This window comes from Vidua macroura, chromosome 6, assembly GCF_024509145.1.
Source record: "Vidua macroura isolate BioBank_ID:100142 chromosome 6, ASM2450914v1, whole genome shotgun sequence".
NCBI lineage: Eukaryota > Metazoa > Chordata > Aves > Passeriformes > Viduidae > Vidua > Vidua macroura.
In genome coordinates this window covers 24,472,821-24,490,789 of record NC_071576.1, presented here as the reverse complement: position 1 = coordinate 24,490,789, position 17,969 = coordinate 24,472,821, and the positions used below count along the sequence as shown (strand labels likewise).

General features: G+C 34.7%; 1 protein-coding gene across 1 annotated transcript in view; it reads right to left on the bottom strand.

Annotated features, from left to right (window-relative positions):
- Positions 1-17,969, bottom strand: part of SLC25A21 (solute carrier family 25 member 21) — a 241,774-nt gene that overhangs the window by 102,552 nt on the left and 121,253 nt on the right. Inside the window, exon 2 of the mRNA XM_053981180.1 lies at positions 3,426-3,474. Within this exon, the coding sequence (XP_053837155.1) occupies positions 3,426-3,474 (49 nt within the window). The remainder of the gene's footprint in view (positions 1-3,425; positions 3,475-17,969) is intronic.

Genomic DNA, 17,969 nt, shown 5'->3' with positions numbered 1-17,969 from the left:
CCCAATTCTTTATCCTAAGATGAGATACTGTTCTCCTCCCTTACTTTCTAGAAAAGAAAGATCATCTAGAGCTCTTAATTAAAAAATAGACCATCTATGTCTTGATTGTATCTGTACCAAAAACCTCTTCCACTGCTGTCACTTCTCATACATGGACATACACAAAAAACTTACCAGACTCTGTACTTAGGAGGACAAGAACAGAGATTCAGTACTTTATTTAATGGCTAACTTAATCATAAGGATAATTGATATATAAAACAGCTATTAGAGACTATTCTACAAAAAAAAAAAAAAAATAAAAATCAGCACGTCTTTTTTTTTTAATAATATCTCATCAGAAACTATTCCAATATATCTGATTCATAAAGCTAAAACAATGGATCATAGTTATCTTAATCTATCCAGCTATCAGGAATTTCTTAGAGTAGTGATCTTTGGTGTTCTAGCAGAGAAAAAAATAAAATTATTTTCAGATGTACACTTAGGAAAAAACACTTCATTAAGCATTTGGACTCTCTAAGGTTTATAAGCATATATACTGTTCCTCCCTTGATGTGAGCAGATAAACAAATCTAGCATTGTTACTGTAGAATAATAGAAAATTGCTAAACACAGAAAAGATATTGCAAAATGTCATAAAAGAGCCAAACCATTTTCCAGGGTTTCAAAATAATTTTTGACAGAAACTTTATTTTATCCAATTTTTTATTAAAAACATGCACATACACAAAATATCAATGAAGCACTAAGCCACCAGTCCACTAGATGTGAGCCTCTGACATCTTCCCTAAACTCCTTCAGAACAGTAACTTAGATCAATGAGATAATAATAATTTGAAATGGCCACAGGACTCTTAACCAAACACACTTCTAGAAAAAAAAAGTAGGAAACTCAAAACACCATAAAAATTAGGAAACAAATGGTGCTTTCATATATCCTTTTACCTAACCAATAGGAAGAAAACCCTAAACCAATCACCAAAACTGTAATAGCTGGAAGTGATTAGGAAACAGTGGATTATCAATACCATGTTGGGAAAGATTAAGCACACAACAATACTTAGAAGCACTGCAAGAAAGGAATAAAGTCAATGAAAAACTATTAGAGAACATTCTATGTCCAAAGTTCAGAATTAAAACCAATGTTTCATTTGAACTTTCAAGGCCATCAAAGAATTGATCTGCTAATAGTAAATTGGGAATGGGAGCCATTACAAAATGAAAGGAAGAAACATGATGTTAGGAATGTAGAACAAAATGATGGATGAGATCAAAGGATATTCTATTCTCAGTTTTGTCATTTGGTTTCAAAATGTAAGTATTTTGAACTACTACCATCTGCTGAGATCTGCAGAAAAGTTACTTCGAAATCTGTGTAATATCTCTGAATACATCTGCATGAACAAACTTGGGTGCTGCCCACTTCTGCAAAGAGTTGCAGCTAACTCACTGGAAGAATTAACTCAATAGAAGTTTCTTCTGATGAAGAAATTTGTTTAATTGATTTTTTATTTGATTCAGCCCCTCAGTTTTACTTTGATTGATAATATGATTTATTCTGCACAGCTACTGTTCTTTCCTTTCTTCCTACTTCTTTCTTTATTCTAAAAATTCCAAATTTCACATTTAAGGGTTTCCTAATTTTTACTTTTTATTGTGTTTTTAAGGATTGTTACAGCTTTACAAACATCCCCATACACTCTTTAATTCTTTACATTTCAGGATCTCATATCTGAAAAGCCTTTTCACTACTAAAAGTGTGTAACACTCAGTAAAATTTCAAAAAGATATGGGGAAATCTGTCCTTGTGTTCTGAGAGTCCACTGTGTGGTTCCTATCAGAAAACCGAAAGTACGTCTGTTGACTGCCAGTACAGATGTGCAATTAATGTATTTTCTGACTCATGATATGTGGCTTACACTAAATTATGAATTCTTACTAAATTAGCATTCTTACTACAAAAGAACACGACTTCTAGTTCAGTACAAAGAGAAAAAGAAGTAAAACCAAAGCTTGAAAGCTAGAGGTGAGTTAAAGCACAAACTGCCAAAATGAAGTCACTAAAGCACATCCTTTGGAGACCACTTGAGAGAAGAGCAAGACAGATTTTTTCTTCTAAATTTGTTCTTGTATTTATTTTGCTTGTACCCTGTTGCTTCTGAGCCTTTAATTTCAATCTCATCAAAGTCTTGTTTTAATGGCATTATTTCAGTGGTACTTGGAGGGGCAGAGAGGACCCTCAGAACCACCAGGTGCATTGTTTCTATATGAATCAACACATCCACATTATGAAGGGTTGCCTGAGCAACCTCCAAGCCCCGAGGAGGACCTGCAGCACCTCAGCAGCATTTAATGCAGCTGGAGCCCAAATAACTGTCTCCTGGTGTAGGGCAATGACCACAGGCAGATTACTCCCTTCTGCAAAATGCAAGTTGCAAAAAACATGCATCTCAAGGTCTTAGGCAAATCACAAAATGTGATTTAAATAAAAGCCAAAAATGCATCCAAAAAAAACTCACATGTTGGCTAACTGAAACTAGAATATGAAATCATAATTGACAAATTCAAGCATATTCCAGAGACCGCAGCTGTCCTCATCAGTTGTTTGGGGCTGATTAGTTTCCTAGTGAAGCTTTTCTACCTACACGTCTGTGACCTAGATAGAGCTCCAGGAACAGTATATATGGTAATTATTGGCACCACGTAACGCATGTGGCATGAATAGTTTTCTCCTTCAACTAGTATGTGTCTCCATTCTGGTATGCTTTTCATGTACAGTAACACTAACTTGTGAATTTATATAAAAACTAAAATGCACAGAAAATAAAAGGATATTCCAGAAACTAGAAACACAGCTATTCTTTTTTTTCACTTCAGTAACCAACATTAAGAAAAACTAACTTGAGCAAATTGTTGAGGTCATTTAATCATTTATATTCACATAAGAACAAATATTCAGAAAAAAAAGACTGATAAATAGATTTTAAAAATATAAAATAATGAAGTTATTTAGCTTACAAAGAGAATATGGAACATCTTCTCTTATTATTTTTATTAAAAATCTGTGAAAATTATTTTGGAGGCAATATGTTATTTCCCAATTACATATTAAAAGAATTACTGCAGATATTACATATACTAAGTGAATTTAACTTTAGCCATCTTCGTGTCATAGCACTGTGTTACAAGAGTAAAAATACATGTCATACGCAGATTTAACACCTTTAGATGACCTCTAATCAGAAATGTGCCGTGCTACTCAAATTCCATCTGTCAAATGCTGTAAATACAGGTAAGTAAATATAAATGTCATTAGAGGCACAAGTTATCTTACTGGGAGAAGTTCTAGGATTTTATTTTTTGACAGCTTGTAATTTGGATATCTTCCAGTGTCAACAAAACCTGTTCAAGCATGATCTTACCTTGTTTTCACTACATCGAGGGGATGCATCAGGCAAATTTCTACAAGACCTATAAAAGAATAACAAAGAGAGGCCTAATAAACATTTGTACAAATAGTAATTTAATTTTCATTGACTTCAACAGTTTTTGAAATTTGAAAAGCAAAGTAAAAACCTACACATATCATTGATGACATGGTACTTGTACACCTCATATATTAAACATGCACTTCTGCAGTGTGTATAGACCTCTGGGCTTTTCAACAGTGAATAGAGCTAGTTGTTCATTGGAGTGGGCTAAGTGAGGACTTCAGCTACGCAATCAATTTAATCTTAGTTTTTGCTCAGTTTTCTGACTTAAAAACAGTGGGAACATTTGACTGGCATCATAAATAAATACATTAAGTCTTGTTAAGAGTAGCAAAGGAAGGGAGTTCAGGTTGGCACTTGCTTCTTTGTCATGCAAGAATAATTCCTAAGGACACTGCAGGACTGCACTGGTGGTTCAGATGGACTTGATGTTAAGATGACAGCTGATTCCTGCATATCTCAGCTGCAGCCTCACTGGTTCTTTGTCCTGCCCTGCCCTGTGCTGGTGCTGATGTGTAGTCCTGGCTTTTCCCCTTTGAATCTCAAGCGGCCAATGCCAAGGTAAGAGAAATCTGGAAGGTCCCAAATGTACCTGTCAACACCAACTTCAAAGTTTACTCTATTATTTTTTCCACCCACCTGACACCTGATGAACAGTCCATACATAACCCAGGGAGAACTTTCTAGTTAAATTTCTAGGTTTGCTTACCCTACTTTCCATTTGGCATATCAGCCTCATTCCAAAGAGCAAACAAGCAGTAAGAATATGCATTTATCAGGACCACTGCTAAAGTGTATTTTAGAGATCTGTCAATCTGCAGACACAATAAAAAACTACTATACAAATCTTACAGGACTTTGAAATGCCAAGAAAATACATGCACATATGTCCTAGATAATAATTACTATGTCTTTGAAATTTCTGTGCCCAGGTTATCAGGACCCTTAAATGTCCACTCACGCTTTTTACCTAGTGTAATAAATTTAATGCTACATCATAAAGAAACAGGTTGTGAAGACTATACTTATTACAATGTTTGAATGCATTTATTTACTTTATTTATGATTATTGTAAAAATAATTACAAAGCTTTTATAATAAAGAATGTGTCTTTTGATGAGTCGGAGCTAAATTTCTAAAAATCTTGATTCAGGAAAGAATTCCTTTCTTTAGGTATAACATACAGTCCCACTGAAACTAAGCACATGCTTATGTTCCACTATTTCAGATGCCACTGGCTTAAGTTCCACACCATGTCCCCTTCCTTTAATGGCACACACTATATTTGAGCTTAGGTGTTACTAAAGTTAACAGTCTCCAATATAGTTTGTTACATGCTAGGCTACTCAACTACTTTCTTTTTCTACCAAAAATATTGAAATTAACTCTAAGAGAAAATCACATTTAGATATATTGCAAAAAAAAAGACTATTGAACTAATGGAATTTGCATTTTGGCCCTATTCTTTGACAGACCTGATGGAGGAAAGCTCTTGGTGAGCTTCTTGCAGGAACCAGGCTCTCTCTGAGTGGCACATATTGCAGTATGTAAACAGTATCAGAAACCTGAGCTTCTTTTCATTATTGATTATAATCTAAGGGAGGCTTAAAGTTTCATATTTTGATTATTTTAGAACTAATAAGTTAAGTGTTTCAGGGAGAACAGGAAAATTTGGGATATGGCTTAAAGTTTATATCAGAGAGCATTAAATTTCAAAAAAATTATCTACTTTCTATTTCAACTCTATACAAACCTTCTGAGTAACACAGATACTTACTAGGTAAGCCTTTTAAACTGAACCAGAGCATTAGCAGAGGGAGGATTCTCATTATAGTCAGACGAGATGTAGCCAATAAATGCAATAGAGTTTTTAGCTCAGCCTATATTAAATACCTATATTTAAAAATGAGAATTTATTTTCAGCTTGATACACTTTACATATTGAATACATATATTATTGACAACTGTTATGTATTTATCCTAAGGAATAATAAGCTATTTATACAACAAGAAAGAACGGCAAACTTTTTTGTACATGAACACAAGTAACTTTTGGAGATAGTAACTGAAGGAGGGTGTAAATTTTAATGCTAAAATTCTTCATTAAATGTATTTAAAAGAAATTTACATTAAAATTTGTGAAGACGTTAAAATGTTTAAAGTGAGTTCCTAACATAAAATACTTGCTGTGAGTTCTAATTTAACAGAAACAATTATCATTATTTTCTATCATTACATTCTAATGCACAAAGATTACAAAACATAACATTTTCCAGACAGCCCCTGATCCCTAGTTTCCTGCCACTGAATTTGAAGGACAGTATCAGGTTAATATTTATGATCATTGTTTTGCTGTATTTTCTTTTCACTCCATACAACATTTCTTTTTTTTCAATTTTGGATAAAAGGAAGACAACATAGGTAATATCAGCCAAAGAGGATATTTATATTAGTAGTAATGAGATTAATTTTTAAAAACTGCAATTCTTTCAATGAAAGCAAAAGCTGTCATTATTTCTGTGCAGGTATATTTATTGCTGTAATTATTGTCCACAAATTGCTTCTATTTTACTAAAATAAGATCATATCACATTTCACGTAAGGGAACCGTCCCAAAATCTATAAACTGCTCCAACAGCTGCCAACAGGTGCTTTGTGAGTGGAGCTGAGTATTTCAGTGCTGGCAGGGGGCATAGCCTATGAATTTTTCCCTTTCCAACCACCCTCCTTTTCTAAGCTCTCTTTTTCCAACCTTCTCCCCCTCTCCCCATTTTTGATCTTCTATTCCTTCTAATTTTGGCAGATAGGGCCTACAGTAGGGGGCCAAGCATGGGGCCAAGGGTTGTTCCCCCTATTCTGTTTTTGCAGCATTAATGACCATTTTGGGAGAAAACTGTAGAGTGCCAGAATTTGGCTCTATTTTCTTGGTCCTCGTAGGATAATTTTTAATTCAGGCATTTTTCCAGCAACTGAATCAGATGAATTCCAAGGTCCTTGGCAAGAGCTCTGTTTTGATAAGTTCGGGATTCTATTGGTTATCTGCCTTTCTCAGTCTTTCCTTTGTCTCATCATATAATTACGCACCAGGTCTTAAACGATGTACAGTTACTTGATTTCACCAGACTGAATTCTTCAAAAGATGCAGGGATTATGACACAGCTCTCTGAAGAGCACCAAAGGACTGCACACTGTGCAAGACACTAATGGAACAGCTACAAACACAAGCCACATTTTTCCATCTACTAGAGTAGTCATGCAAATCATTACAACATCCTATTGATAGCCTGCCCAGAAAGTGTGGTGGCCCTACTAAAATACAAGCACTCTGAGATGTGCTCAATAAAATAAAATATATTGCCCTTTCTTTAGCTAATGTTCATCAGCTTTGTGACAAATTCAATTAGCACTATGAAAATCTAATTTACTAAACATCTCTATTAGGATGCAATATATCTTAACTTGTCACTCTGTAAAGACTACTGTTTACAAACTTTATTCTCATGATAAAGTAGTTAAAATAGTTACAGAAACATTGTCCAAAAAAATACTCTAATTGCCCCATTGGGTCTCCTTGGTGATGTCACATGCAAACTTAACCCAGAGTAATATATGATGGCCTAATTATGTTTAAAACAACTCTGATCCAACTAGCTGAACAAGAGCCCAAAGGAAATATAGGAAAGAACAATTACTGGGTCAGTCCAACATTTGTTGTCTTCTGGGTGGGAAAACATTCCCTGTGAAAACCAAATACTAACCATAAAACAAGACATAATCAAAATCTGTGTTTCGAAGAAATAACCAGCTGTCATCATTGACATGCTCTGAGCATACACTAGTGGAATATCAACAACCAAGAAGGGAGTCCAGAATTCTATTATGTAAAACATTCTGCTCAGTAACTGAGCCCATGGAGGGAATAAAATGTCAGAAAATGCTGACCCCCAAACTGACCCTCCTCAGTAAAGCATTTCCCCTTTCCCAACTAATATCTTCTGGCTTTAAATTGTTTCCCATTATGGATTACATTACATTTCCCTCTACAAGATTCACACTTAAAATGGCAATTTCACATACATCTCTTCAATCTAAACATTTTGGTGACTAGTGGCTATTTTGAGCTCCTTTGTTCTTTGTTGCTCTATTCCATCATTCACACAAGTCTTATATCAATAATCATACATGGCTTGAGAATACTATGACACTGTTTAAAATGTGTTGTAAATGTAACAATCCATCTGGCAAAATGTGAAAGCTTGATATTTCAGCAGCACAAGTTTATAGCTCTCCTTGTATCTGCAAGGGTTTCCATACTTCATCTATTCACTGCATAGGGAGAAAAAGAATGAAATCTAGCCAACAGTTCTTGCAAAATAACACAGATAAAACCAGAACTATTTGAGCTTTGGAATGCCTTAGGAGAGGACTTACCTTTTTATCTTCAGCATTGCATTGATCCTTAAAGCTATGAACTGAAAAGTGTGAAGTGCCTGTGATAGACACCGATTTGTTTCAAAAAAACCTGAGCTCACCCTCTATGTGTTTCCTGCATCATACACAAACACAGATGCAACACAGATTCAAGAGATGTAGAGCATGATCCATGTGTTAGTTCAGACAACCCCCTACAGTGTAGAAGTCATTATGCACCCTCCTCCCCTTGTGTTACTCATTTCCCTGGAATAACACAGTCACTGGAGAAACACAACAGACAGGAGACTGGTCAGAGAAAATGTGGCAATAAACACATCAGGCACTGTATATTGTATAGCTGGAACAGTTGATATTTATTTTGGCTTTTACATAAATATAGTTACAATGTACGAAATGATCATAAATATTTTATGTGTACTATACATTTTCTTCTGAGAATATAAGTCTGACAGAAAGAATCTCATGTTGATCTTCGTATCCTAATCAAAACAATGACAAATTCCTCTTAAATATGCTTTTTTGTTGGCTAAAACACTCAATTTGACAAGATGGAGCACGGACTCTCTTCCTGATTGTAACAGTACTATTTCATAAACAATCAGTGCCTGGAAAAAAGCATCCATGCAGTAAATTCTGCACAGGTTAATTAATTTATATCAGCCGGCTATCTGACTTAATCTTCACAGACACATAAAGCTTTTACCTGTTCTGTAAGGGTACACCTTCCTCAGAAAAGTCCACAAAATGTTAGGTTCACTGGGCAGCCAACGCTCACTCCTTTCCTAGGGAAGCAGTAATGTACTGTGCCCCTCTCAATTGTAGTATATGTCAACTAGGCTCCAAAGAAAACTATACAAGAGCATGCACAAACTGTGCTGAGAAAGATCTACCCGTTAGCCTTCACTTAAGAAAGTGACACTTATTTTAACTCTTGCCCAGGATTCTATTTAGTGATGTGGTATGGGATTAACTAATGGTACCCTGGAGCTTGTCACAAACATTGGTAAGGAGCCAAATCAATGCTTTCCTTAGAAAATGTGGAGAAATGGAAAGTTACTCCAAAAAGTACTCCATAATGGCAGTGCTGTATTAATGAATCATTCTTCCTCAGAGACCTAGTTTACACGGAGAAAATACACTAGAAAACATGTTAATTAAACAAGTTATTGAATATGATTTTTCCCCTTGGTGTAGACAAGGATGTCTGTGTTAAAAATGTGTTGGCTGATCACAGGAGGATCCCAGGAGGAGCTGTTGGTTTACTGTCACATTTTACAAGAGGTCTTTTGCATGTCTACAGGAGAAGGTGGGTCATGCTCAACTTCTTGTTAGATAACAGTATTCCTTAACAGATGCAACCTGTCAGTGCAGCACTGCTATCTGGAATTGCCATCCCCAAAAGCAGGGTTGGGAACAGTGATTACCTGGTTTTCAAAAAAAGAAAACCAAACCACCCTGGACTTCAGCAGGAGATGGAAATTTTTGTTGTTTGGTCTATACTATTTGTGCTGAAAGAGGTCAGTGTTCTTGTAGCTCTCTCCATGAAAGCAATTCAGCTTGTGTTCAAATAATAATGGGTCCTTGGTTATATGGTATAGCAAACAAACATTTTAATCTTCAAGGTTTCAAGTAAAAATTCCTCAAGGGCAAGAGAATCACATCCTAGATGTGTGGAAAACAGGAGCTGGAAATGAGTGTTTCAGGCAGCATTTGGTCTGGACCAGCTGTTACTCAGTCATAACCCCCTTCAGCCTCCAAGTCCCAATACAGACATAGCTAGAAACATGCTGCTGCTCAGTGCTCACATCAGAAAGTTCAAACTGCTCATCTTTGGTGCTCACAATTCTTAGCTAGTATCTGCTGCATTTCACTGCTGCCTGCCCAGCTGAAGAGAACATTATTACCAGATGGGAAACTGTTCAGTTCTATTGCAAATATAAACCAAATGTAATTGTAGTCTATTATTCTTGCTGAGCTTGAAAATTGAGTTACAGTAATTAAGTGAATGAAGACAGAAAATGGTACACATCTTCTTAAAGAGTCTTGCTTTGAATAAAAGATACTCAGACCTAAGTTGTGATCTATACCTGGGCACACATGCACAAAGCTTAGTATCTTTGGAAGGGCAAATTCCACCTTGAGATAATACATGTGTATACAAGTACTGAGAGGTTATTATAGTAATGGTAAAACAATATTTGAAATTCACCATTTGTCAATAAGGAACATATTGAGAAAGTATTCGTCTTGCCTTGGGGACTTTGTTGACAAAATGAAAAAAAAAAAATAAAGCCCCCTGAGATTATTCTTAAATTCCAGTTCCTTTTTTCTGTCTTATTTTTACTGGATGTTTCGATTGCTGACAAATGGTCCTATCAAGTAATTGTAATTCCCTTTCACAGTAGTTCTACCCTAGTATAGACATTTTTTCAGTCTAACACACAGCCAAGCTGATACATGTTGAATCAATGTGAGTGGGATAGTTGTAGATATGCTCATCAAAACCATGATGAGCAAATGTCTACCTAACTTACATTTAGCAGAATTCTGCAATATTTTATCAATGTATTTCTTGACTCTGGGGTAAAAAATATTTAGCTTTAATGTTCAAAGCATGTATGTAAACTGCTCTAAATTTAGCACAAATTTATTCATTGTTTGATTTCTACAACATTCAAGGCACAATTAGTCAAATCAGGAAATTATGCTGCCAGCAATAACCACATCTTTATACCTACTGCTGCCTAGAACACAGCTCTATGAATCTCTTAACATGCTTCACTTAAACTGCTCCATGTTCATTTATGTTCTCTAAGTACTGAGTAAAAACAAAGGCCATCTTCCAGTTTAATTTGATTATTTGTTGCATACTTTAAAATGAAAAAAATTAAGTCTTTGTTTCACAGATCTACCCACTTGATTAACATCATGCCTATGGCTTGACTGATATTTATGTATCTGCCTCTAGAGAAATTTATGATGATTTGGAGGACCAAGTTAATTTTAAATTATGCATAGTTAAATATATTTCTAGTAAGTCTAGAAGGAATTGTCACATTAGCCAGCAAAAATCAGTGGCTCATAACAAAGTATCTTCTACTAGAGCTACATGTCTTTGGAAGAAAGGTTCTTCCAGAGTCCAATAGCACATAGTACTTTCACAGGGATGCAGTTCCAGTTGCACTACTCACACGGAGCCTTTCTGAGGCAAAATGCTATGTAGAAATGTTCTTTGTATGGTAACATGCACAAAATTTGCATTTATGACATAGTCAAAAATACAGTTTTAGAATTCTAGACATTTCACACATTTAGCTGATTTTAAATACCAAAGCTGTTCCAGTGAGGCTAAATAGCATGGAGAGTTTGATCATGTAGTCAAACAAGGTGATATTTAGGTACTGACACAAAATACAATGGAGCAAAACACAGCACACAACATTAAAAAAAGCAAATATTTTCTTCAAGTTCTTAAATTTTATTGAAGCAATATAGCATGGGTCACCAGAATTTACCAATTACAATGTCACAGGAATTTGATTAATTTTAACTATCATTTAAATTCTTATTTAAAAATAGTAATAAAACCATTAAGATATCAAACCATTTTCTAAAAATACACTGAGTTGGATTCACAAATACTTCTGTGCAAAGTTGTTTTTTCCAAAATGACTAGCACTTAAGAGTTGTTTATATATCTAACTGATCTTTTTCTTTAGTTAGTCTTTCTGATGCTATATTAGCATTAAAACTTTGTGTTATAAAATAAACACTTGCAGTTTACAAACTTCAGTATCTGAGTCTCTAGACACAAGTGAAAGGCTATATATTGTGCAAATTCTCCATAAATTTTTCAGCAAGTATTACAAGGCTATTATGTCACTCAGATATGACATATTCCTTCCTTCATGTGTGTCTGAAATGGAAGTTTTTTAAACCATGAGTGAAGGGACCACTGAGGTCAGCCCTGGGTTACATGATGTTTGTGTCACTACAGCTTCAGATATTTCAATGCATATTGAATCAATATTCCTGCAACAAAAATGTGTAACTGATATTTTCATTACTGCTATAGTAAAATGCTTCTCAGTAAACTTGTTTTCATAAGGAGTTTGCCCATTCATACGTCCCAGAGCTGTTGTAATCTTCATTGCTAATGCTGATCTAAGAGAATGGGCATAATTTTATTTCTTGACACATTTAAAGTTCTCTAATGAATAAAGCAAACAGCTTATGGCTGCTTGGACTGTCACTCGATTGCCCTGGAGGGTTTTAATGTCTTTAAAATAGGCCTCCTAGTTTGTATTTAACTACCTTGCCCACAGAGGTCTGAGGGGTAGAGCAGATCAAAGATGTGCTGGCAACATAAAAAGCAGCTGTCCTTCATTTACCTTTAATTAGCTACATCTGACCAGATTCTTTATGGCCTCTTTGTCACACATTCAATAGTCTATAAGCCTTCTGACCTGTCCTTAAGGACTCAACCATTACAAGAGTTTCAACAAAATACAAATTAAAAATATGAGATACAGATATTTGAAATAATATTTGGTCTCACTATAGAAATACTACCTGAGGCTTTAGTATTTTGGATTTATCTGCAAAAGCTACAAATTGCTCAGTATTTGGAGTGTCAAAATGGAATTTATCCTGAGCTTAGATTAGCTATTTATGGTTCTCTGTGTACTACTCAACATTGCAGTGAATAAATTTCACACAAGGGATCCTATAGAGAATGGAAAGCTAAGCATGTGCCTCTTTGGCTGGGACACAAAGTTGCTCTTGCAGGAGCTGTGGCACTCACTGTAAAGAAGTCACATACCTGCCCCCCACCCTTTTCCTTTTTTACCTCTACTTTGCACAGAATGCAGACCAATATCCAGTAGGACTTTGAAAGTTCTGTTCCTGGTGCAGGATCAGTAAGCAGTTTATGTACATTACAGCCTTGTAGTCAGGGTGCACTGAAAGCTTGTATTATCAAACTAAGGCCCTTATGGAATAAAAAAAAAAGCTGTTTAACACAGTAACTGGAGTGTATGCTAAATGACTCAAGCTATTGGTACTTGATCACACAGGTCCTTATATTAACCCACTGAGATGGACATCTTCAAAATACCTGGTTTTTGGGTTAGGTCCTTTCACAAAGCATTAGCTAACAAAAGAAAAATATATAAAATATATATACAAAGTAGAAGGGTTTCAAAAATTGATTTGGCTGTCTAAACTATCCCTTTTAATCTTTCTCTGTATGTAAAAACAATTTACAACCTTCATAGTTTTTTTTCAAAATTCCAATCTTTCAAGCTTCCCTAGGAAAGTTCTAGTTAAGTAGATCGCCAAAGAAGTTAGCACACCTTCCAAGGAATTTGTGGTGAGGTACATAAACAACCAAATAACATGCCTCAAAGAACATATATTAGCTAGCAGGTGTTGCTGGAAGACTTATTCTTCAAGACTCTACTATGAGCAGTATACAGAAGTAACTTTCCCTCCAAGACCACAAAGCTTGAGGGATTATTGCTGCACCTCAGCCTTACTTTCACAAAGTTCTTTTCTCATACACAGTATACATGTACTGTATATAGTGCTTGACCCAGTGTATAGCTGACAGAGTTATACATCATTTATTAAAAAGGCATGCATCTTTCCTCTCTCATTTAAAGGATTTTATTTAAACCAGGAGTTCAATCTATTTCCATATATAACTAAAGGAGAAACATGCATGACAAAATAAAATTAGAGGACCAAAAACCACATTAAACTTGCTTACTTTTGTCCCATAATTCCTAAAGTTGAGAATAATTGAACAGTTATTAACAAGATGTGGATTTTTTTCATGCTTTTTAACACCAATATAAAGACAGTTGTATGAATAATGAAATGCGAGTACCACTTTCAGTTCAGGTGAAGAAAGCAAATAAGATATGCATAGTAATGCTGAATATGTAACACACATAATGGCAATTTTCCATGTACTAGTCCATGATACACTGCACATACATCACCCTTGACTGGGACACTCCTGGAATTCCAAAAACTGTCAAAGAAACAGATTGCCCAAAGAAAACCTAACTGCAGGAATAGGAGTGGTCCTAAAATATTAGCATTACAAAGTACTTACATAATGTAGAATAAAAGTGTTTTGTTTTGTTTTGGTTTTTTTTGTGTTTTTTTTTTTGTGTTTTTTTTTTTTTTTTGTTTGTTTGTTTGTTTTTGTTTGTTTGTTTTTTTAAATTTTTTTTTTCTGAATCAACAAAAATAAATAATGATGCTGGGTAAAAATATCTAAACAGTTAAAAAAGCCCATAAAAAATTTGTTTAAAATATACATGCAAGACATAGAACAACTACTGCTTGAGACCCTAAGAGCAGTCAGCTTTGGAACAGCTGATGAAATGAACAATACTACAAACAAGCAGAAGTGCAAAAAATGTGTTGTGAAGTGTCTTACTCTGGGGGAAACCATGCAGTCATAATGTGCCCAGCTATCCTAGGGTAAGGTCTCACTTGTTTCTTCACTAAATTTCAATGGCTTCAATTTCTTGCTTTTATGAGCAGAAATGTTTCAGAAATATCAAGGAGGAGTAATTCCTGTTTGAAAACTTCCTTTTGTTCAGGATCTATGAATAATATTTCAGACAAAATGCACTCCAAAATAAAGTATATATGCTGTAAAACACCATTTATGACTATAAACATATGTTTCAAATCAGTGATTTTATATGAAAATACAAGAAATTTGGCAAAGATAATAGCTAATGTTTCATCAGAGGAAAGCTAAGTATTGAATGGCCATTGCCTGGAAAATGAGACAAGTGACCACAAAAAAGGGGAAAAATTCCAAAATTAGTTTATAATGACATGTAGGTTTGAAGAATTGCTGCACCTTAACAGATCAAACTGTGTTCATTTTAGTTTTGTAAAGTGGCTTTCTAGCACTCTTTGCTAATCTGTATTTGAATGACTTATGAAAAAGTTTTGGCTCCCATCAAGATAGTTGAAGAGCTTTTTCCAAAGTCTCCACTAGTTGCTGCTGGACAATATATACATATATTTATATATTATATATAATATATAAACTGAACAATCCATGATTTTTTCCATTTGCTGTGAACTGACACCTCTGTGGCTGATAAGGCTTTATAAAATTTTTATGAAAATCTCAACTACTTTTAGCTTCCTACATACTGGAAAGATTTATAAACCAAAAGTATAGGTAAACTAATGCTGTACAAATGTTCTAGGTCCGTTCCAGATAGCTACTGAAAAAATTTCTTAAAACAGATTCTTTTTACTGTTTAACAATGAATACCACTTAAAAGCAAATTTAAGACAATATTTTCTCCCATTTCAACTGCTATAATTTAGATTACTAAAAGCATTTTCACAACAGAGCTTCTTAATCTTTTACACACCTAAAATAATATTTAATCTTTTTTAGAAAAGCAAACATTAAGGCTCCAAAAGTTTAGATTTTCACCCAGTGTTCAAATATTCCTGAGATATTAAAATACATTTTTGTTGGGGTTTTTGTCTGTTTCAGTAGTTGTAACATTACACATTGACAAAAGAACAGACAAATTTCAAAATTAAGTTGATGTGTCACCAGTTTAAGATTTGGGTTTTCATTAAGGAATTTGTACTTATTTGCAGGCAGTGCTCAGCAATTTCCTCATACTTTACACAGGTAACTAGAAACTGAATACCAAAAACCACTCAAATCTGATCTTTGATTTACTGCTGTCCAAAATTTCCACTGAAGCTATAACTTTATATTTTATTTTTTTTTTCTATCATGGAGACAGGATCAAATTCCAAAAGATATCTTAAGAAGGATATACTCAAACTTTATGTATCCAAGCAAAGTAGTACTGCGATACACATAGTTCTGCAAAGAGATCAAAACCTAGATGCATCTTTATCTTCTCCAGTGTCCCACCAATGTTAAGAACATTTACTATAAGATTAAAATACAAACTTCAACCCGAATACAAGATGAGGCCTAAAACAACTGCTTTAAATGTTAAGATGTTCAGGACTGAACCCCCTGTTTATTAAATTTGAAGCATTTTCTTAATATGTCAGAGAATTTCTACATATATACCAGAAGGAACCAGATTTTTGGTGTCAAGTCAACTAAAACACAATGATCAATTACCAAGTATCTGTGGATAGAATAAAAAAATAGAAATTATTTTCTTGAGTTTGACCTGTATACACAATGATGTCAAATATTCTAAGGTCTTCTATTGCATGCATTTTTTGTTGAATTCTATGTTGTGGCAACAGGTGATGACAGCACCACTATTATGTGTTATTTTAGCAGTCACTGGTCTTCCCAGTATTTTTCACCACTCCCATCTGCTGGCAGTATATCATGGCAAAGATTCAAGAGAAATCCACTATGAAGCTGATTGTTAACTGGGAAATGTCAACATGCAAAGCCATGTTTAGAATTAACCTGTCTTTAACATTTTCAGGCGCCCACACCCTCTCTTCTTTCCAAACCTTAATTACTTCAGCAGCCTGACAGCATTAAAAAAAAAACAAAACAAAACAAAACAAAAACGCAAAGAAGAAGTAGAAGGGAAAAAGGTGTAGCTCTATTTAAGACAAATATAGAGCAATAATCTTCCAACAGAGGCACAGAGGCTGGTAACACTGAACTTGCCAAGAGACAAATGTCTTAAAAATATAAAGACCACCAGTTAAGAAGGAATAATTTTCCACTAAAAGTATGAGGATGTACCACCATTGACTGTAATGATAGAAATTTTCAACTTCTTCCTTTGGAAAAATACCTGATTTTTATTGGTCAGTAACTATGTATGTAACTGAACTCTTAAGGATCTTTTCTCACAGAAGATGCATTTTCTCCACTATTTGTTTTAAAATTAGGTCCTTTTTCAGAACAAAATGAACCCTCCAAACAAGTAAGGATACTATAATCCCCTTGTTGATTTCTTTAATACATGCTCTAATCAATGACAGTGGTCAGCTACATGTCAATTAAAAAAAGATAACTCTAAGTCTCAACATAGCTATGGTATCTTTAGGGGGTTTTTGACACCTGAATAAAATGCCTCTGCCATGGTGTAGTGGGCCACACTACTTTTGATACTAATAAAGAAACTCTAGATCCCTTAATGTCCATACTTCCCCTGCAAAACTATGTTTGTCAGAGTCAAGTAGTGTAATGCAATCAGCATCTGAAAAGTGTTCTACACATCCAAATTTCTGGTATCTAAACAGTGGATATCCTGAAATGTGCACTTAAAAGTCAATTCATTGTTCAAACATCTCCTCTCCACACCATCAATCCGTCTTCCTCTCATAATAAAACAAACAAACAAACAAAGAGGAAAATCAGAGTTCCTGTATACTGGCAAGTTCAAGTGTTGTCCTCTACACAAACTGTGAAAGTTAGGAATAAACAGACCCTGCAAGATCCACCCTGTAAGAATCAAAACCAGTTTGAGTGCTTGCAGAAGGCAAATGCTGACATATGCTTCTATACTATGACATCAAAGAAGCAAAATTCCTTGCAAAGTTCCTAAAGATACAACATTTGCATTTTACATTGTTATTAGAGGACTGTGACTAATAGACCCAATTAATTAATTTAATTATTTTTGCTACCTTTCTCTATCTATATTTGGAAATAATTTAACACAACCGAAAAGAATGACAAGATTAAGCATTTAGCATTGAGGCCCCAAAATACCTAAATTACATATGCTTTTAGTTAAAACCAGACTTTGTCTTACTCTTTCATTTGGACTCTTTTTGCTTGTTAGATTTTGGAGAATGCTTGGTGAACTGACAGCAGAGCAGACAGCTGTCACTGAAAAGGCAGGGAATAGAGATTTTTGTGAAGAGAGAAAAATAAGTTTCTTTGTTTATTTTCCTGAACTGCCAGAGAACATAGACTACTCTGCTCTGGAGATAATTCTCTGAACAGTTTTGATATGATATAAAAGAAATAGAAGACACAATATATCTTCTGAGGTACTGTGCAGCTCATCTAACACTTGCATCACA